We start from the raw sequence: 23,643 nt of genomic DNA on the forward strand, positions 1-23,643 counted from the left end.
CTATATTGTGATATTCGAGTATACAGTACGTTCCCACGCAGTTGCTTTTGGCTGCAGGCATTACACTACAGGCTTTTTTCACTCTTTCTTGTCTCTCCTTTCCGCAGAGACATAAAACAAGCGCACCTTCTTACATACGTCACATACTGTCGCGTCACACCCTCGCTGAGCAGACAGGTAGTAGCATGGGTAACATTAGCTGTGATGCTAGCGGAGTGGTGCGAATAGTAATACAAGCGAAAGAAGATGCGAATCTGGTAACAAATGAAGGAAGAATTAATTTCTAGGAAAAACAGACAGGGTCCATCGTCTGGCGGTAGTTTGGCTTCAAGCGGGAAGATGTCAAAAAAGTATTCGGCAAAAGCGTTGTTACAAAAAGTAGCCCTTACTGCTAATTAGTAGCATCATTTGAAATGTCACCCACTAGAGAATGAAGAGTGCTTTAAAATTATGCATGTCAACATCTCCGTTCGGTGCCATACCCACAAAATGCCGAAGCAACCATTTCCAGATCAACACCATACGAAAAAATTTGACAACCACAGACTTTAATAACGTCCGCAGTAACCTATTTCATAGCAAAGAACATACACTATTTGATTTCCTAATATGCAGCTCATTTTTATTTGACAGTTATTGAAATATCTTGTGTGACAACTTCAGAGGTGGGTAGTAACGCGCTACAATTACTCCGTTACATTTACTTGAGTAACTTTTGGGATAAATTGTACTTCTATTAGTAGTTTTTATGCAACATACTTTTACTTGAGTATATTTATAGAGAAGAAACGCTACTTTTAGTCCGTTCCATTTATCTACATTCAGCTCGCTACTTTTTTTTTTCAATCTGTTAATGTTTGTTTTGGTTAATGACAGCTTCAAAGTAGAATCTACGCATGCCTGCGTTTCACCAATCACATGCAGTCACTGGTGACGTTGGACCAATCAAACAGAGCCAGGCAGTCACATGACCCGATTTAAACAAGTTGAAAAACTTATTGGGGTGTTACCATTTAGTGGTCAATTGTACGGAATATGTACTGTACTGTGCAATCTAATAATAAAAGTTTCAATCAATCAATCAAAAGTGTAAAGGAAAAAGGGCACTTTTTATTTCAACCGTACTTCCCGTCATAAGCCTAAAGACTGATCGCACAGTTCCTGTCTTCACAATAAAAGTGCCGCTGCATCGCGCCTGTGCTAACAAAATAAGAGTCTCCGAAAGCCAGCGCAAACAAGCTAGCAAGCTACGGAGTTTGCCGCCAATGTATTTCATGTAAAGTGTATAAAAACGAATATGGAAGCTGGACAAATAAGATGCCAAAAACCAACGACTTTCATGTGGTATTAGACAGAAAAGAGGAACTTTTTTCTCCTCCATTTGAAAACGTGGACGTCTGATTCTAATCAATGCAAGTCATCAGAATCACGTAATACACCAACTTATAGTCTTGTCTTCATGAAATATAGGAATCTATGTGTTAAACATGCATGTATATTCATTAAAACACCTTTAAAATGTCAACAAAAACGGCAAAATAAATAAATATAAATTATATACTGTATATATAAATGTATGTATGTATATATATATATATATATATATATATATATATATATATACATGATATGTGTGTGTATGAATATGTATATATGAGGTAGATCACCTCGACTTGGTCATTTATTAAGTAATTGATAAACGTTGGAAAACTTATTGGGGTGTTACCATTTAGTGGTCAATTGTACGGAATATGTACTGTACTGTACAATCTAATAATACAAGTTTCAATCACTCAATCAATCAATCAAATCAATGAATGCCTACTGAGCCTATGGTGCTGTTAAGTTATTGTGGCTCAATGTGCCTTACATTTTTTTATTTCAATGTACTATTATTTAATATATGTTTTAGTTGCTTAAGAGATATTCCTGGCTCTGAATTTGCTCGTTGCTATTTTTATGTTTTTGTGCATTATTTGTTGCCGTAATCAGGTTACTCATCAGTTACTCAGTACTTGAGTAGTTTTTTCACAACATACTTTTTACTTTTACTCAAGTAAATATTTGGGTGACTACTCCTTACTTTTACTTGAGTAATAAATCTCTAAAGTAACAGTACTCTTACTTGAGTACAATTTCTGGCTACTCTACCCACCTCTTGACAACTTGCACAAAAGTGCACAACTACTGTAGTTGTGTTCTGTACAAAAAGTTCACTTTAATTTAGTGTCGTTTTGATATGTCATCTTAGTGACATCATGCAAAAAAGTGTACTAAATGCTTGTTTTAAAATCCCTCTGATAATCTCGCACTTTCTGTTTTGAAATGACATGAATGTTTGTGCCACTTCTTAATAACTGTTTAATAAATGCAGTTTTGCTAAATTGACTTAGTTGTGTTTTCCCTCTCTGCATGAAAGTTTAAAATGAGCATATATTAATGCAGTATGAACGACAATGTTTTAATGTAGACACATTTAATCATCATACTGCTGTGATTATATGCATCAAGTGTTCATTCAAGGCTAAGGCAAAATATCGAGATATATATCGTGTATTGTGACATGGCTTAAATATATTGAGATATTAATAAAAGGCCATATCGCCCATTCCTAGATCTAGATCAGGAGCAACGATTCGATTAAAAATCAATTATTGTTGCATCTTTAATTTATGCACATTAATGCAGTTTTATATTTAATTTTTGCATTTATCACTTGCAATTTTAAAAACAATGCATTTGTAATAACAAAAAGCTAAATTAACATAAGTGCCTGAAAACAAAGGAGTTGGAGGATCTCTCAGTGAGGTGGCTTGCTGCAGTCAGCCAAATTTTTAGAACTGTCTGCATCACTTTATTTACAATAAATATTCTGCTCTTGCTTTTTGCTGGTTAATTTAGCAGATAGCTAACATGATATAATCCTTAATGAAAAAAGAGACCCAAGCGTCTGGAGCAGGGGTGCCCACACTTTTTCTGCAGGCGAGCTACTTTTCAATTGACGCCAGCTTTCCGAGACTCTTATTTTGTTAGCGCAGGCAGCATGCAGCAGGGCTTTTATTGTGAAGATAGGAAATGTGCAGTCGGCCTTTAGAGTTTTGACGGAAGGTACGGTGCGAGAGTCTGTTGAAATTAAAAGTGTTTCTCGCCTTCCTCTCGGTCATATTTTAATAATAATGATCTTGCAGCAGCCAGCGTCATCTCACAAGACCCTCCGGTACCGTGAATGTCATTTAAGTGACGTCTTGGTGAAGATTGATGATCACTAATTTTTAGGTCTATTTTTTTTAAAAGCCTGGCTCGAGATCGACTGACACACCCCCCGCGGTCGACTGGTAGCTTGCGATCGACGTAATGGGCACCCCTGGTCTGGAGTGTAGTTTAGGACTTTTTAGTGAAGGATCAATCGTATTTTTGTAAAACTGTGAATAAAAACACATAAACAAACATTTTATATTCAGCATATAGCTATATACAACATACATTTGTACATAGCTATATAAACCAATAAAGAAGTCTGCTATGTAACCTATTTAGCATCCAAACCAACAAAATACTGCCAGTTTTTAGTTTTCAACAATTCGCATAACTATCTTGCAAAAGCAGTCTTAAACTGAAAATGCACAAATAATGTGTCACAATATACATATTCATGTTGCATTCACATAAACAGGTTTAGACCTTCAAAGTCTTCAAGGTTGAAAATTAAGCTTGAAGCCTGCAGTAAGTGCTGTTTGTTTTACATCAACTCTCATACTGCTCTCTACCTGCTGTCTGAAACACACACACTAAGCTGGCTACAGAAAGACATCAGAATCAGAATCAGACATACTTTATTAATCCTAGAGGGGAAATTAACATTTTCAGCACAATCCCATTCAAGGTCAGACAAACATTACATGAGGGTCAAAATAGGACACAAACTGCAAAACTGATTTCCACCTCTAGGTGTCTTAGAAAATAACATTGTGGGGCATAACAAGAAATATATTGATTATTGATTATTGACGTTTTCTAATCTATTTTATAATCGTCCATGTCTGAATTGTGATGCATCTCAAAATCTATTATTTCCCCCACCTCTAATACATATAGCCTATTATTTGTCCACTATTGACAAGTGATGCACCACAAATGTGGTCATCTTAAATAAAAACCAAACAGAATGTTTTGATGAAATATCAATTCCCGCTGGTGTTTGTGTCTTTCCGGCGCACACGAGTGATGTGCCTTGCCTGAAGCTGATGAAAAAAATCACATTGAGGCCACACTGCGTTTGGACTGCAGTCGCATTTGAAAAGATCAGATTCCAATCATATTTCAGAACTGATGTGGCCTGAATCTGATGCCAAAAGATTACATTTGAAGCATTTTGGAGCATTTAGACTGCCAAAGAAAATCAGATCTGTGTTAGTTGAGGGCAAAAAAATTAGATGTGGTGTGCAGTGTAATGTAAAAAGGGCCTCGAAGTATACCATGTCCTACAATCACTACTTGAATGACAGCCAACAAGTTGCAGCTCAACTGGATCAACGCCAAAATCCATACATCCTCATAAATACCTATTTGGTAGTACCTCAACTTAATGGATGGATGGATGGTTTTTATTTGGTGCTTTCCCCTCAAAACTGCACATTTTCAACATGTAACATGCCTTTTGAAAATAAAAAGACACTTTTTGATAAGAAATAGTTATAGATGTCCGATAATATCGGACTGCCAACATTATCTTCTGATAAATGCTTTAAAATGTAATATCGAAAACTATCGGTGTCTGTTTCAAAAAGTAAAATTTATGACTTTTTAAAACTCAGCGGTACGGAGTGGTACACGAACATAGGGAGAAGTACAGAGCGTCAATAAACCTTAAAGGCACTTCTTTTTTGTGTCGTACCAATCACGTATTATCTATGGCGTTTCACACACACACAAGTGAATGCAATTCATACTTGGTCAACAGCCATACAGGTCACAAGGAGGGTGGCCGTATAAACAACTTTGACACTGTTACAAATATGCGCCACACTGTGAACCCACACCAAACAAGAATGACAAACACCTTTCGGAACAGAACAAATACCCAGAACCACTTGTAGCACTAACTCTTCCGGGACGCTACAATATACACCCCCGGCTAGCCCCTACCCACCTCCTCCCCAAACCCGCCCACCTCAACCTCCTCATGCTCTCTCAGGGAGAGCATGTCCCAAATTCCAAGCTGCTGTTTTGAGGCATGTTTAAAAAAATAATGCACTTTGTGACTTCAATAATAAATATGGCAGTGCCATGTTGGCGTTTTTTCCCCATAACTTGGGTTGATTTATTTTGGAAAACTTTGTTTCATTGTTTGATGCATCCAGCGGGGCATCACAACAAAATTAGGCATAATAATGTGTTTATTCCACAACTGTATATATCTGTGTCGGTTGATATCAGAATCGGTAATTAAGAGTTGGACAATATCGGAATATCGGATATCGGCAAAAAAGCCGTTATCAGACATCTCTAGAAATAGTGTATAAACGCAATACGCAGTACTACACACACCTACAGTAGTTTTGAGGGAATATAATAATGTATAGCATATACCTTGGAGAGGGGACTTTTACGGTATCTCTTTCCAGCTGCTCCACCGTCATCAGCACGTTTTACATATTTTCATGGAAAAATGTCCGATTGCTTCACCAAGTTGGCGACACACACTGTAATTTTTTTGATACTTTCTTTCTTTAATTCAAAGATTATCTGATATAAATTTCTTCTTCTCTGCACTGTCTTTCACACTCTCTTTTTTCCTTCCAATGCTTGGAAAAACAAAGTTAAGTCCACCCAAGCTATAAGCTAGTGGTAGCGAGTAGGACCAGATGTTTTGAGCTGATTTTAAGGTGTTCACTATGACATTTGCTACACCAAGTAATGAGGGGGTTGCTTATAACTCAAAATTGCTTGCAATTTATAGCATACAAATTAGCCAAGAGGCGACTTTTATCTTAAAACAGAGGTACGGCTGTGTTTTACAACATTATTGCATTATTCACGAGAAACACAAGTGTAGATTTTCCAAATAGATTCCTAAATTGGATTTACACCAAAATCCACATTTGTAATTTTTTGTCAAGATTCACGTATTATAAATTGTGAATTGTTAGAAAATGTAGAAATATACAGAGTCCACATCGAAATTGGTTCCTAGCTTGAATTTACTCTAAAATCCATATCCTCATTAATGCCTATATATTGTGCGTAGGCCTGATTTTGTAAACAAGACTCATGCATCATTCACTGGAAACTAATGGAATAATGGGTACAATTTCTAGAGTGGAAAACAAAATGGGTTCCTGAATTGGATTCACACCAAAATCCGCATCCGCAATGATACCCATATTTTGCAAAGGTGTAATATTGTTCACAAGATTGTTGTGCGATTCACTAGAATGCTCATCAAAATTGCTTTCTAACTCGGAGTCACACCAATTACATATTCTTGTCAAGATTCACGCACTATTCGCTGTAAACTGCTAGAAAAAGTTGAAAAATATCCAGAGTTCACATCAAAATGGGTTCGTAATTTAGATTTGCACTAAAATCCATCCATCTCCTCTCTGAGCTGCCACCTTATCGTGGTAGAGGAGTTTGCGTGTCCCAATGATCCTAGGAGCTATGTTGTCTGGGGGATTTAAGCCCCCTGGTAGGGTCTCCCAAGGCAAACTGGTCCTAGGTAAGGGACCAGACAAAGAGCAGCTGGAAGACCTCTATAAAAAGTAAAAAAAAAGGACCCAGATTTCCCTCGCCCGGACGCGGGTCACCGGGGCCCCCCTCTGGAGCCAGGCCCGGAGGTGGGGCAAGACGACGAGCGCCGGGCCTGTTCCCATGGGGCCCGGCCGGGCACAGCCCGAAGAAGCAACGTGGGTCCCCCTTCCAATGGGCTCAACACTCATAGGAGGGGCCATAGAGGTCGGGTGCGATGTGAGCTGGGCGGAAGCTGAAGGCAGGCGGTCCGATCCTCAGCTACATAAGCTAGCTCTTACAACGTGAAACGTCACCTCACTGGGGGGGGAAGGAGCCTGAGCTAGTGCGCGAAGTAAAGAAATTCCGGCTGGATGTAGTCGGACTCACTTCGACCCACAGCAAGGGCTCTAGAACCACTTCTCTTGAATGGGGATGGACTCTCTTCCACTCTGGCGTGGCCGGCAGTGAGAGGCGACGGGCTGGGGTGGCAATTCTTGTTTTCCCACGGCTCAAAGCCTGCAAGTTGGCGTTCAACCCAGTGGATGAAAGGGTAACCTCACTCCGCCTTCGGGTGGGGGGGACGGGTCCTGACTGTTGTTTGTGCTTACGCACCAAGGAGCAGTTTAGAGTACCCACCCTTTTTGGGTACACTCGAGGGAGGAGTGGAGAGTGCTCCCGCGGGTGATTCCCTTGTTCTACTGGGGGACTTCAACGCTCATGTTGGCAACAACAGTGAAACCTGGAGAGGCGTGATTGGGAAGAATAGCCGCCCGGATCTCAACCTGAGTGGTGTTTTGCTATTGGACTTTTGTGCTCGTCACAGTTTGTCCATAACAAACACCATGTTCAAACACAAGGGTGTCCATATGTGCACTTGGCACCAGGACACCCTAGGCCGCAGTTCCATGATCGACTTTGTAGTTGTGTCATCGGATTTGCGGTCTTATGTTTTGGACACTCGGGTGAAGAGAGGGGCGGAGCTTTCTACCGATCACCACCTGGTGGTGAGTTGGCTGCGATGGTGGGGGAGGATGCCGGACAGACCTGGCAGGCCCCTGGACGGACCTGGCAGGCCCAAACACATTGTGAGGGTTTGCTGGGAACGTCTGGCAGAGTCTCCTGTCAGAGAAAGTTTCAGTTCCCACCTCCGGAAGAACTTTGAACATGTCACGAGGGAGGTGCTGGACATTGAGTCCGAGTGGACAATGTTCCGTACCTCTATTGTCGAGGTGGCCGATTGGAGCTGTGGCCGCAAGGTAGTTGGTGCCTGTCGGGGCGGTAATCCTAGAACCCGTTGGTGGACACCAGCGGTGAGGGATGCCGTCAAGCTGAAGAAGGAGTCCTATCGGGTTATTTTGGCTCGCAGGACTCTGGAGGCAGTGGACAGGTACCGACAGGCCGAGCGGTGTGCAGCTTCAACAGTTGCGGAGGCAAAAACTCGGACATGGGAGGAGTTCGGGGAAGCCATGGAAAACGACTTCCGGACGGCTTCTAACATGATTCTGTACCACCATCCGCCGCCTCAGGAAGGGGAAGCAGTGCACTGTCAACACCGTGTATGGTGCAGATAGTGTTCTGCTGACCTTATCTGCAGATGTTGTGGATAGATGAAAGGAATATTTCGAAGACCTCCTCAATCCCACCAACACGTCTTCCTATGAGGAAGCAGTGCTTGGGGAATCTGTGATAGGCTCTCCTATTTCTGGGGCTGAGGTTGCTGAGGGCATATACGTATGTGACGTTTGACGTGACAGTATATGACGTGTGTAAGAAGGTGCGTTGGTCTGTGAGAAGGATAGACAGGAAAGAGTGAGAAGAGCCTGTCATGTAATGGCCGCAGCTAAAAGCAACTGTGTGTAACGTATACTCGAATATCACGATATAGTCATTTTCTATATCGCACAAACCCGCGATATATCGTGTAAATCGATATATAATTCACACCTAAAAGCCTACTGAAATGAGATTTTCTTATTTAAACGGGGATAGCAGGTCCATTCTATGTGTCATACTTGATCATATCGCGATATCGCCATATTTTTGCTGAAAGGATTTAGTAGAGAACATCAACGATAAAGTTTGCAACTTTTGGTCGCTAATAAAAAAGCCTTGCCTGTACCGGAAGTAGAAGACGATGTGCCCGTGACGTCACCGGTGTGAGGGCTCTTCACGTCCTCACATTGTTTATAATGTGAGCCACCAGCAGTAAGAGCAATTCAGCCCAACAAAAGCGACGATTTCCCCAATAATTTGAACGAGGATGAAAGATTTGTGGATGAGGAAAGTTAGAGAGAAGCACTAAAAAAAATTTTTTTAAAAAGCGACAACTCCAGGCGGCGGCATTGGGTGTTTCAGATGTAATTAGACACATTTACTAGGATAATTCGGGAAAATCCCTTGTCTGCTTATTGTGTTAATAGTATTTTAGTGAGATTATAAAGTCATACCTGAAAGTCGGATGGCTGCGGTGAACGCCAGTGTCTCTTAGAGAAGCCGAAGAGCCAAGATCACATCTGTTTTTTTGAGCTGCAGGATGAGGTCGCGTAATCCACTCAAGTCTCCGGTAAGAGCCGACTTAATATAACAATTTTCCCATCCAAAAACTTGCTAGTTGACGTAGAGAAACATGTTCGCTTGACCGCTCTGTGTTAAAGCTTCACAACAAACAAAGAAACACTTGCTGTGTTTCGGTGCTAAAGGCAGCTGCAATCCACCGCTTTCCACCAACAGCATTCTTATTTGACGTCTCCATTATTAATTGAACAAATTGCAAAAGATTCAGCAACACAGATGTCCAAAATACTGTGTAATTGCGCGATCAAAAGAGACGACTTTTAGCCGTTAGTGGTGCTGGGCTAAAATGTCCCCTCCAACCAATAACGTCACAAACACGCGTCATCATTCCGCGACGTTTTCAACAGGAAACTCCGCGGGAAATGTAAAATTGTAATTTAGTAAACTAAACCGGCCGTATTGGCATGTGTTGCAATGTTAATATTTCATCATTGATGTATAAACTATCAGACTGCGTGGTCGGTAGTAGTGGGTTTCAGTAGGCCTTTAAATCTACATGCCCATTGATACCCATGTAATAATGTTTAGGCCTGATTTTGTTGTGAAAATTTAGGTGTAATTCACTGAAAAGCAAAAGTGGTGTAATTTTTTAAAATCCGCATCAAAATTGGTTCCTCGCTTGGATTCACAAAAAAATCCACACCCTCATAGATACTCATATCTTTTATATGCCATATTTTTTAATCAAGATTCATGCATCGTTTACTGGAAAAGTGAGGACATATCCAGACTCCACATTCTTCCTTGATCTATGCGCACACCCTCAAAGGAGTTGTGGAACTGTGATAGTTATAGCTTTTGCATAATCCTGCAACCAAATGAACAAATGTCAGTGAAAACATAACTTTCTTAGCAGGGTTAATAAATATATTTTTAAACGAATACCTCTCTGACAGTGTCAGTCAAAAGTGAGCCTTACAAAATGTACTCATAAACGTATTGTATGGCAATAAAGGATGTTGAAACAGGTTGCAGGCAGGCATATTTACATACCGGCAATTACCATTTATGATTCTGCATGTGTGTGTTGCAGGTATTGTGGCAGAGCAGTTCTTGAGCAGCACAGCCACTCAGCTGACGTACCACGGCTTGTGTGAGCTCACATCCACCGTGCAGGAGGGCGAGCTCTGCGTCTTCTTCAGGAATAACCACTTCAGCACCATGATTAAATATAAGGTATAACATATAATCATACACACATACATGTTTATAGCTGACTGGGGGCCAGTTGGCAGAGCGCCAGGCTTTATTTTAAGATGTGTAGAAAAACCTGCTTTCTTTACAAAGCTGTCCTCCATGAAATGGTGGGTGTATATTTTGGGTGGGATCATCTACAGAGGGGCGGGTCAGAGGAGGTATTACAGTGGAATCTCGGTTTACAATCCCCTCTGTACAAACTTTTCAATTTAGGGACCACAGACCTGTGTACAAACATTGTGTGCCTGCAGCACATCCATTGTATGCAATGCTCACTTGCTCAATGCTCATGCAGTGGGCACAGTCCTGCTGTTATCTACTCTGCTAGTTTGTGTGCTTTTTCTTTTATATATATATATATTTTTTTTTTTTAATTTGCCTTTTTACAAAATTTTTCGAGTTTTGCTAGTTCATTATGTGTCCAAAGAAAGCAGTGGACAAACGATGTGCGGTTTTAAACATTCAGGGAGTATCCATAGCTTTGTCGACACTGCCTTCCCCCTCCCACTCCCTCTCCCTTCCTCTGCACGTCAAGAAGAGTAAACAATAAGAGAAAGTGAATTTTATTTTGTACTCTAATCATTGTAGCGACCTGCCTGCTAAAGTAAGGGAGTTTTGCAATTTCAAACTGTGAGTGCACCACAGGGATAGTGATAATGTGTGTGTGCTCGTCGGTAGGGCGGCTGCATAGAAAGAGGACAGTTTGGCTCGTTGTTGTTGTTTTGATTTTGGTATTAAATGTAAAGTTATTAAATGTTTACTTAATAATAAGTCAATTCCCCCTTGTTCTATTTGTTCAATATACAGTACTGTATGGTGCTTTATATTGTGTTCAAAGTATATAATCGTTTATTAAAATACTGTACGTACTTTTTGGAGTGACTGTAACCCATTATTAATGTTGACATGTTTTCTCATGGAGAAATTTGCTTTAACCTCTTAAGGCCTTAGCGGCCACATGCGTGGACAGCACCTTTTAGCTCTTATTTCCAAAATTGTGTACACTACTGAATTGGGTTCTTATGCTGGCATATGGACACTTATACTGCTATCTGGTGGTGTCAGAAGAATATAACATACAACGGAATTTGGAAACAAAGTGTAAAAATAAAAATTAGCATGTCACTATACATGAAGTACACATTTATTACTTATGGATTAAGTACATCATATAAAAAGATGATTTTTAGTTTGTATTCTAATTAGGGTCCAATAAGCCCAAATAGCAAAGAGAAACAAAAAAAACATGTAAACAAACAGCTTGGGCCTTAAAACGTTAATATACAAACTTTTCTATTTACAAACCCTTTTGTCCAAACAACTAAGTTACTAAATGGTATGATCATGAGGAATTTAGGTTTTGTGTATAATATTTTTTTTTAAATGGAGCCTCTCAGATATTAGGGGACCTTTAAATTCAGGGAACAATTTAAAGTACCAGTAGAATGGGGAAAAACAAGTTGCCTCTATATTGAAGCTGTTATCAAAAATAACTTATTTATGACTTATAAAGTTTGTAAATAAATAAATATGATCAAAATAATATAAATCTTACAGAGATTCCTTTTCGGAGAGGATGAGGAAGCCAGTCATGTGATTGTTTGACATAGAGGTAGGAACCAAAGATCCTTCAATCACCAACAATAAAAATCATGCAGATTTTGGGACAAATTATAATCCAGAACTTTATATTTTTGATTCTGAGTATAAGGAAGGTGAGCTACAAGTTTTAGAAGGTCTGCTAATCAGAATTAAGCATCATGTAGCAGTATTTCTAAGTGCTAAACAAGAAATACAAACTACAAACATAATAAAACGATAGCTTACTGTACTATGTCTGCTCTCACTGCGATGACGACTGATAGGATGTCCATATCTTCCCGTTTATATGAACAATTCATCTTGATCGAGGGTTAACAAAACACTGTCTTCGGTTGTGTGTTTCTCTCTATCTTCGGGTATACATTGAATGTCACCGATGAGCTACCGGTACATCTCGATTTATGGCTAAATCCTCCTAATAACCAGATAAGAGGCCTGATTTATAATCTAGAATAAGTTTGATGAGCCAAGATGCAATGATGCGGCAGCAGCAGGACATCGGTGCCAGCTCACCGTAAAAGCCGCAGAAGGCCACTTAGCTGTCTGAATAATTGCACTGGTAAAATATAGTTTGTCTGCGTTAGCGCTTATAATAAAAACATTGCTAATATTTGGTTATATTAACCAATATTCAGGTCACGATATGTGTAAAGAGTACTGTTGGCGTGTTTTAGATGGTTGTTTAGAGTGTTTTGTGGGCAAAATAGAGAGCTTCCATTGACTAAATTGTTACCTGACTTTTTATTTATTTTTTTATTTATGACTTAGAATGCGTAAAAAAAGAAAAACATGCGTTCATGTTTTATATAAAGAATTGCGAATGATAAACAGAACATCTCTCTATAATTTTGCATTGTTCCAGTATGACTGATCTGATAACATGGTCAGAGTGCAGAAGCGTTACTCCAGTGAAGTCAATCTCCGGAAATAGCCGAAGGTATGCTGACTGAAATTCTGGAATTTTGTGATGTTCAAACAGTGCTTTTACATACTTTTCGGATGGTAAATATGATTGGATACGGTTTAATGGATAGAATGAAGCCCAATTAAGCATATAAAGTCAACTTGTTTTTCCTCTCTACTGGTACTTTAAAGACGTGATCAAGTAGTAGCAACCCTAATGGTGCGTACACTGCACAGCGCAGCTGTGAGGTTGCTCAAAAGCTGTGTTATTACTGCTTATTAGATTGGAGTTCTGGTGAGATTTGGATCTCATTAACAGCTTCCGCCTGCTGTTGCTTGGTCTCATCAAGGCCGCTGGAGCAGACTCTTGCTGTTATCTGCAGGATGGAAGTGACTTGTGTGTACGATTTTCAACTCTTCACTATCACACACATTAACGCCATTGTGACTCTGAAAGCCCGTTTGTGTAGAAACATAAATCCACAGTCAAGCGTGTGATAAAATGAGTTTGTGTGTGTTCATATCCAGGGTCAGCTGTACCTGCTGGTTACAGATCAAGGTTTCCTGACTGAAGAGAAGATCGTGTGGGAGAGTCTTCACAATGTAGACGGAGACGGCAATTTCTGTGACTCCGAGTTTCGGCTGAGGCCCCCGTCGGATCCTGAGACCGTATATCGAGGACAGCAGGATCAGATAGACCAGGTCTGAACCCTGACGCAGGCAAGGCTAGCAGAACCAGCTTTTGGCAGCCCTCCAAAACTAGTGAAACAAGGGACACCCAGGTTGTCGTAGGACAGACATGAAGTGCTAAAAAGGTTTGAAGCTAGTTGCAGTAAGTACAGACAAGGCTTACCCAAAATAACAGGACTATTTCTACTATCTGGTCTAAGCACGTCAATGTTACATGATTTTATGCAGATCGAAAATTACAATTATAGTAGAAATGCTCACATTAGCTCACCATATTGTTCCACAATCTCTACTTTTCCTCAGCGTTACGTTTTCTAACTGCCCACATTTTCCTCTTGAGTCAAATGTATCTTTTACCATATCCAGCAGCCATAGGAGACCCTCATAATCTTCATTGTGTCCCATTCCAACGGATGCATTCAATGTGGCTCGGTTTCTGCAGTATTCCGTGGAAAAGCTACCTAGCAGAGGAGAGCTGAGCGATGGTAGGACTGGGCAATATTGCCTATTGCCTAATAATCCATATCGTGATATAGATTGCAGCCCGCTGCGATAACGACATCAATCAATCAATCAATCAACGTTTGCTTATACAACCCTTAATCACAGATGTCTCAAAGGGCTGCACAAGCCAAAACAACATCACGGGAAACAAAAAACTCAACCCAATGGGAACAATAATATATATCATGATATAATATTTGGTATATAAATGATAATACAACCATTTCAAATTGGGTTACAAAGGCTCTTAAATTGGCTGCTGGCGTATGCAGTAACATATTGCGTCCTTTATGGTTGTAATATTTTGTCAAAAGTATTATTGATCTTTTTGCTAATTTACTGGTATATCTGGTTCCATTCTGTTGTAATATATTTATATCTACACTAGGGCTGGGCGATATTGCCTTTTATTAATATCGCGATATTTTTATGCCATATTGCGATATACGATATATATTACGATATTTTGCCTTGGCCTTGAATGAACACTAGATGCATATAATCACAGCAGTATGAGGATTCTATGTGTCTACATTAAAACATTCTTCTTCATTCTGCATTAATATATGCTACTTTTAAACTTTCATGCGAAGAGGGAAATCACAACTAATTCCATCCATCCATCCATCCATCCATCATCTTCCGCTTATCCGAGGTCGGGTCGCGGGGGCAGCAGCCTAAGCAGGGAAGCCCAGACTTCCCTCTCCCCAGCCACTACCTCTTCCCGGGGGATCCCGAGGCGTTCCCAGGCCCGCCGGGAGACATAGTGTTCCCAACGTGTCCTGGGTCTTCCCCGTGGCCTCCCACCGGTTGGACGTGCCCTAAACACCTCCCTAGGGAGGCGTTCGGGTGGCATCCTCCACATCTGGCTCCTCTCGATGTGGAGGAGCAGCGGCTTTACTTTGAGTTCCTCCGGGATGGCAGAGCTTCTCACCCTATCTCTAAGGGAGAGCCCCGCCACCCGGCGGAGGAAACTAATTTTGGCCGCTTGTACCCGTGATCTTATCCTTTTGGTCATGACCCAAAGCTCATGACCATAGGTGAGAATGGGAACGTAGATCGACCGGTAAATTGAGAGCTTTGCCTTCCGGCTCAGCTCCTTCTTCACCACAACGGATCTATACAACGTCCGCATTACTGAAGACGCCGCACCGATACGCCTGTCGATCTCACGATCCACTCTTCTCCCACTCGTGAACAAGACTCCTAGGTACTTGAACTCCTCCACTTGGGGCAGGGTCTCCTCCCCAACCCGGAGATGGCACTCCACCCTTTTCCGGGCGAGAACCATGGACTCGGACTTGGTGGTGCTGATTCTCATTCCGGTCGCTTCACACTCTGCTGCGAACCGATCCAGTGAGAGCTGAGGATCACAGCCAGATAAAGCCATCAGGACCACGTCGTCTGCAAAAAGCAGAGACCTAATCCCGCGGCCACCAAACCGAAACCCCTCAACGCCTTGACTGCGCCTAGAAATTCTGTCCATAAAAGTAAATGAACGGAATCGGTGACAGAGGACAGTCTTGGCGGAGTCCAATCCTCACTGGAAATGTGTCCAACTTACTGCCGGCAATGCGGACCAAGCTCTGACACTGATCATACAGGGAGCGGACCGCCACAATAAGACAGTCCGATACCCCATACTCTCTGAGCACTCCCCACAGGACTTCCCGATGGACACGGTCGAATGCCTTCTCCAAGTCCACAAAGCACATGTAGACTGGTTGGGCAAACTCCCATGCACCCTCAAGAACCCTGCCGAGAGTATAGAGCTGGTCCACAGTTCCACGACCAGGACGAAAACCACACTGTTCCTCCTGAATCCGAGGTTCGACTATCCGGCGTAGCCTCCTCTCCAGCACACCTGAATAAACCTTACCGGCTGAGGAGTGTGATCCCACGATAGTTGGAACACACCCTCCGGTCCCCCTTCTTAAAGAGAGGGACCACCACCCCGGGCTGCCAATCCATAGGTACCGCCCCCGATGTCCACACGATGCTGCAGAGTCTTGTCAACCAAGACAGCCCCACAGCAACTAAGTCAATTGACCAAAACTGTATTTATTAAATACTCTTCATTCTCTCACAGGTGACTTTTTAAATGAGAGAACAAATTTATAGTGTTGCTACCTTCTTGTAGAAACACTTCTGCTGCATACTTTGCATATTGCTGTTGTCTGCTGAATATCTTCCCACTTGAAGCCAAACCACCGCTAGATGATGGACCCCTTGCTCTTTATTTTGGGCATTTATTGTTCTTCCTCCATTTGTGATCAGTTTCGCACCTTCTCTCTCTTGTATTGTCACAAGCTCCGCTCTGCTTGTACGACTTGCCTCAGCTAACGTTAGCCATGCTGCTACCTCTCTGGTCGGTGAGAGCGTATGACGCTAGACGCGCGACAGTATGTGACGTATGTAAGAAGGCGGGCTTGTTTTCCTTCTCTGTGAGAAGGAGAGATGGGGAGGGGTGAGACATGCCAGTAATCTAATGCCCGCAGCTAAAAGCAACTGTGTGAGAACATATAATCGAATATTACGATATAGTCATTTTCTATATCGCACAGAGACAAACCTGCGATATATTGATATATCGCCCAGCCCTAATCTACACTTCTGTTAAAATTTAACATGCTCTTATTCTTCTGTTGTTTGGATACTTTACAAATTTGGGTATCTATCCGATACCAAGTAGTGACAGGGGCAATATTGGTCATACCAATCCTGATTGGATAGGATAGACTTTTATTTATCCTACAATGGGCAATTTATGTGGTTGCCGAGCAGATTCACAAAGTCCACAAAATGTACTAAAGGGAGCGCAAAAGTAACTAAAGTGCCAACTCCTGTTGCACAGTCCTGAAATGGTTGAAGTCAAAAGGTAAAACACATGAAAACAATGAGAAAACAAAAAGGGGGACATAAATGAGCACATAGCTGCTATAGCGGCTGCAACCATCTGCCACTTCAGCGGCACCATATTTACATACAGCCTAGTGTGTGAATGTGTGTGTCAATGTGTTCTTTCTGTGTTGGCCCTGTAATGAGGTGGCGCCTTGGCGAGGGTGTACACTGCCTTGCGCCCAAGTGCAGCTGGGATAGGCTCCAGCGACCCCTGAAACAGACAACCGGTAGTAAATGGATGGATGGATAGATGGAAACTATGAATGAATGATAAATAATACATATTGTGCACATTCAATTTTTGATTACCATTGTAATCAGACAAAAACACAGGATAGCGGTGTAACAATATCAATTACATTTTCAAATGATTTCCTACTTTTGGTTCTGATTTCAATCCGCTGTTTTACCCTTCAAGTCATCCACTGTCCAGAGACTTATTTTCTGAATTTGTAAACCAAAACGACAAAATATTTTCTGAACATAAGAAATATCGACATAATCACTGTATTATCATTACTAAAACATACATACATCATACTTATAATGTACTGTACTTGGTATTGTTACTGTTGATATTTGTATCGATCCACCCACCTTTTGTTTACATTCAAGAACTCTAGCTTAGCGGTTAGCATATCCTACTACTTTTTGTAATACAGCTACTCCTCGTTCTCCAGTGATAATAATACCTGTAAGAAACGCTGTTTATTTGCCGCCATGGAGACAAGGATTGCCGACTTAGACTGCGGAGGCACATTAGCTGCTAGCAAGGACGCTACATTGCGTTGAGGAAACAATCGTTCACTTGTTGCAGTTGCTGGTGGACACAGCAAGTAAATGTGTCATGAACATGCATTATCAGATACAACAATAGTATTAAAGCAGTAGACAGACAGAATTGAACGTGACCATTTTCTGTCCACCAATCAAGAGACTGCATTAAACACAGCTCTACACTTTAGGTACCAAAATTGGCGCAGGACAGATTTATTTTGGTACACTTCACAGCTTTTGACATTGGAGACATTACATTTTGCAGCAGTGGGGAAGTTATTGTAGTTTTAGTCTTGTGCATTGTCCCCAACACAGCTGCACGCTCGTGTAGATTTCTCAATAATACATTAATTATTATGGAGCCAACCCCCTTCCTCCCTCTTTTCCAAAGCTCCTACCGCATCCTGAAAATTTCCTTCCACAATGTACCAAACATTCCCACTGGCACCCTTAATTATTCATCAGGTTTTTGTCTCCTCTGCAGGTTTTTGCAGCCATCTGGTCAAATCCAGAGCTTGCTGACAAATTGTCCACTTACACCAAAAGACAATAGCTTGGCCAGATGGGATTGACTGTTTACTCAGGCACATACTTTTCCCAAAGCTTTGTTTGAGGAGAATTTATTTGTATTATTATTATTATTTTTTGTGGATTTTGTAGAGAAAACATCCTATTGATATTGTAACTAATAACAATACAACTACATCAACACTCACCAGCCACAATATTAGGGTCAGCTACACTTGAGATACATAATAATATTTTTTTTCTTGAGGGGTGGGAGAATATACTATTTGTTTCCTTTGGCGCATTGTGTGAAAAACTTTATTTTTTTATTTGTAATTTTTTTTTTACTGGATTATCCTATTTTCCAGGCTATAGAGCGCATACCGGTATTTAAGCCGCATGCACCAAATTACAAAAGAAAATCATTTTTCCACATATATTATCCGCATCGGACTCTAAGCCGCAGATATATACCAGTACAAAATATTTTGTAAATATTTATTTGCTATATACCTTAATTGTTTCCAAACGGTGCCTGTTACACGGCAGTAAAACGACTGATCAAACAAAACAGAAGTCATCGTCATGGACGCACACGCCGCAGAAGAGAGCTTTCCAATCAGCTAAACAGACTCAAAACTCAAGATGACGTTTTGGTGAATTTACAAAACTGAAATAATACATTGGAATTTAATAATACTAAAACAGACACAGATGTGTTAGCATATTCACTAATGCTAACAATGCTAGGTTGATTACATTAAGATAGCATGTGCAAATATGCATAAAAACACTCCAACAGACATCACAACTAGGACGGCTTAGTAAGTATGAATTGCTTTAGTTATATTGTACAAACCCCGTTTCCATATGAGTTGGGAAATTGTGTTAGATGTACATACAAACGGAATACAATGATTTGCAAATCATTTTCAACCCATATTCAATTGAATGCACTACAAAGACAACGTATTTGATGTTCAAACTCATAAACTTTATTTTTTTTTTTGCAAATGATAATTAACTTAGTATTTCATGGCTATAACACGTGCCGAAGTAGTTGGGAAAGGACATGTTCACCACTGTGTTACATCACCTTTTCTTTTAACAACAAACGTTTGGGAACTGAGGAAACTAATTGTTGAAGCTTTGAAAGTGGAATTCTTTCCCATTCTTGTTTTATGTAGAGCTTCAGTCGTTCAACAGTCCGGGATCTCCGCTGTCATATTTTACGCTTCACAATGCGCCACACATTTTCAATGTCTGGACTGCAGGCGGGCCAGGAAAGTACCCACACTCTTTTTTTACAAAGCCACGCTGTTGTAACACGTGCTGAATGTGTCTTGGCATTGTCTTGCTGAAATAAGTAGGGGCGTCCATGAAAAAGACTGCGCTTAGATGGCAGAATATGATGTTTCAAAACCTGTATGTACCTTTCAGCATTAATGGTCCCTTCACAGATGTGTAAGTTACCCATGCCTTTGGCACTAATGCACTCCCATACCATCACACATGCTGGCTTTTGAACTTTGCGTCGATAACAGTCTGGATGGTTTGCTTCCCGTTTGGTCCGGATGACACAGTGTTGAATATTTCCAAAAACAATTTGAAATGTGGACTCGTCAGACAACAGAACACTTTTCCACTTTGCATCAGTCCATCTTAGATGATCTCGGGCCCAGAGAAACCGGCAGCGTTTCTGGATGTTGTTTATAAATGGCTTTTGCGTTGCATAGTAGAGCTTTAACTTGCACTTACAGATGTAGCGATGAACTGTTTTTAGTGACAGTGGTTTTCTGAAGTGTTCCTGAGCCCATGTGGTGATATCCTTTAGCGATTGATGTCAGTTTTTGATACGGTGCCGTCTGAAGGTCAGGGTCATTCAATGTTGGTTTCCGGCCATGCCGCTTACGTGGAGGGATTTCTCCAGATTCTCTGAACCTTTTGATGATATTATGGACCGTTGATGTTGAAATCTCTAAATTTTTTGCAATTGCACTTTGAGAAATGTTGTTCTTAAACTGTTTGATTATTTGCTCACACAGTTGTGGACAAAGGGGTGTACCTCGCCCCAACCTTTCTTGTGAAAGACAGAGCATTTTTTGGGAAGCTGTTTTTATATCCAATCATGGCACCCACCTGTTCCCAATTAGCCTGCACACCTGTGGGATGTTCCAAATAAGTGTTTAATGATCATTCCTCAAGTTTATCAGTATGTATTGCCACCTTTCCAAACTTCTTTGTCACGTGTTGCTGGCATCAAATTCTAAAGTTAATGATTATTTGCCACAAAAAAATGTTCATCAGTTTGAACATCAAATATGTTGTCTTTGTAGCATATTCAATTGAATATGGGTTGAAAATGATTTGCAAATCATTGTATTCCGTTTATATTTACTTCTAACACAATTTCCCAACTCATATGGAAACGGGGTTTGTAAAAGTTAAAAATGTTGCTTGGAGTGACTTTAAGCAGAAACGCTGCGGACGGTTATACTTCCGGTCAAAGGCACGAAACAGGAAGTACTTTTTCAACCTACAGCACCTGTGTTGAGCGAACTTGCCCAAAACATGGTGCCAGAGCACAAACAATACACACACCTTTTTAGTGTTTCCGTCAGTGTAATATGAAAACTAATTGTTGAATACAAAACAATATAGCTGTTGGCAAAGAAAAATCCACTAGTTAGCCGACCACTTTTATAAGCCGCAGTATTCAAAGCGTTCTAAAAAAAAAGAAAGTAGTGGCTTACAGTCTGGGAAATACGGCAATCACACTTTTACGTTTTGATTAATCGCAGTAAATCGCTTGCATGCATAATTTAACTTAGACTAAATACTCCAGTATTCACACAAATGCAATTTTATTGTCAGAATATCATTCAGCAATATTAATTTAAATGTGTTATTTGAATGCATTTTATTTATTTGTCCAAATCTTGCTAACAGTTTTATCTTAAGTCTCATCGGGGGAGTAATTTGAAGCAAATTTTGTCGCAGTCAAATTACTCACCTGATAACTGACCACATAGCAATCTGAGCATGTGCACTCAAGATAAATTGGGGGAGTTATCTGTGTTCATACACGATTGATGTGATCATTTTTTGTGATTAATCATATGAGTTAAATGGTTTAATTGGAGTAGTATAAGTGCCGTCAAACAATTTGATTTTTAAATCAGATTAATCATTTTTGAATTTTCATTCATTGTGATTAATAGCAGTATTTTTTTTGCATTAATAATTTAAATTAACTTTAAGAAACAAAGAACCCATTATTTTGATTGACAAATACAACTTTACTGTCAGAATGTCATCCAGGAACATTTTTGAAATGTTTCACTTAAAAGAACGTCATGTATTTGCTCAAAACTTGGTAACAGTTTTATTTTCAGTCCAGTGAGCACACCACTCGGAGTATCTTCATTCATTATAACACTGAGTTATAATTTTATGTCAAAATAAATTGCACAATTAATCTGCAACTATATATGAATAATGCGATAAATATTTGTGATTAATTGTGTGAGTTAACTTTGACTGCCCCAGTAAAAAGTCTCACTTGGAGCCCACCAGCTAGAAGCAGCTGACTACTTTATCCTTCCTTCTGGCTCTCATCTAAAACTTGTTAATGGACCAGAATTAAGGCTTTAATTAATTTATGGTAGCGTGTTCATAACCACAAAACATCGTAAAAACCGAGACCACCCGTACTGGACATACAGACCAACAAGTGCTGCAAGATTACTTTTCCCCTAAGCGAGTAATAGCTTTTCTTCCTTCCACACACAAAACACCAGAGACCTGGAGGGATGCAGCTTCTTTAAACGGAATACGTGTCTCAAAAGCTGTGCAATTTAGCAAACATGTTATGTCAATCTTTAAATTGGTGCTGTCAAATAATTATTTCTTAATCAGATTAATCACACTTTTGAATATGGATTACTCACTTGAAAAGTTACAATTAACTTAAAGATTTTTTGTTGTTATTTTTCACAGCTCTACTTTAAATATTTAAATATTGGATAAAAACCAATGCTTCTCATCCAACCTGATGGAGCTTGAGAGGTTCTGCATAGAGGAATGGGCCAAACTGCCCAAAGATAGGTGTGACAAGCTTGTGGAATCATATTTAAAAAATACTTGAGGCTGTAATTGCTGCCAAAGGAGCATCAACAAAGTATTGAGATAAGGGTTTGATTTTGTTTTTTTGTTTTTTTTTCAATAAATTTGCTATTGAAAAAAAAAATAATAACATAGTCATTATGGGTTATTGTCTGTGGAATTTTTAGGACAAAATTGAAATTAATTAATTTTGGAGTAAGGCTGTAACATGTCAAAATGTGGCAATAGTGAAGAGCTGTGAATACTTTGCGGATGCACTGTATATGATGATGTCATATTGACTATGCCCTGGCCACGCCCCCAATGCCACATGTAAGTTAGCAATCTGGCGAAAACCCTGGAAGGTGTGCCTTATGTTTAAGGTCGTCCTTTATTTGTGTCAATATTGTACAACTAGATGAATATTTTAGTTTAGGAGGAGTTGTGATGTTCTGCATATTGACATGCATTCTCCTTCCCTCTGTGATTCCTACGTGCGTCAGGACTACCTGATGGCACTGTCGCTGCAGCAAGAGCAGCAGAGTCAAGACCTCCAGTGGGAGCAGCTCCCCGGCATCAGTGACCTGGAGCTGGCGAAGAAGCTGCAGGAGGAGGAGGACCGCAGAGCCTCGCAGTACTACCAGGAACAGGAGCAGGCGGCTGCGGCTGCGGCTGCGGCTGCTGCAGCAGCACAGGCGCAGGTCTTTGAAACATCAGTTACCTCTGACCTCAAAACTGGGCAAAAATTGGTTGAAAAGGGAGGACAAACTCCATCCGGTAAATGATGTATAATTCTTGGTGTGTGTGCGTGTTGCAGGGTCAACAGGAGCCTGCAGAGGGAGATGAGGCGGACAGAGCGGCCGCAGGGGGTGACGGCCCGGCGGCAAGCGTCGGGACAGTCGCAGCAGCAACGGCAGCTGCAGCAGTCGCAACCACAGCCAGTCCGGGAAAACAGTCATCAAGCAGCGAGCGCAAATCCAAGAAGGAATCTAAAGATAAAGACAAATGCGTCATTTTGTAACAGAGTGTGTGTGTGTGTGTGAGCAAGCGTGTCTGTGTGTGTGTGTGTGTGTGTGTGTGTGGGTGTGAAAGTGTGTGTGTTTGGCGCGTCCAATGAGGGAAGGAGACACTAACAAGAGGATTTGCTTTCCAAAC

At 40.7% G+C, this 23,643-nt stretch overlaps 1 protein-coding gene across 1 annotated transcript in view; it reads left to right on the forward strand.

The window, feature by feature from the left end:
• The window catches only part of mindy2 (MINDY lysine 48 deubiquitinase 2), a 59,239-nt gene that overhangs the window by 35,365 nt on the left and 231 nt on the right, over window positions 1-23,643 (forward strand). The window contains exons 6-9 of the mRNA XM_061882000.1: window positions 10,337-10,479; window positions 13,534-13,707; window positions 22,992-23,189; window positions 23,306-23,643. The exon at window positions 23,306-23,643 is cut by the window's right edge and continues 231 nt beyond it. Coding sequence (XP_061737984.1) covers window positions 10,337-10,479; window positions 13,534-13,707; window positions 22,992-23,189; window positions 23,306-23,509 — 719 coding nt within the window. The 3' untranslated portion in view covers window positions 23,510-23,643. The remainder of the gene's footprint in view (window positions 1-10,336; window positions 10,480-13,533; window positions 13,708-22,991; window positions 23,190-23,305) is intronic.

The sequence above is a fragment of the Nerophis ophidion genome, linkage group LG02, assembly GCF_033978795.1.
Source record: "Nerophis ophidion isolate RoL-2023_Sa linkage group LG02, RoL_Noph_v1.0, whole genome shotgun sequence".
In the NCBI taxonomy this organism is placed as follows: Eukaryota; Metazoa; Chordata; class Actinopteri; order Syngnathiformes; family Syngnathidae; genus Nerophis; species Nerophis ophidion.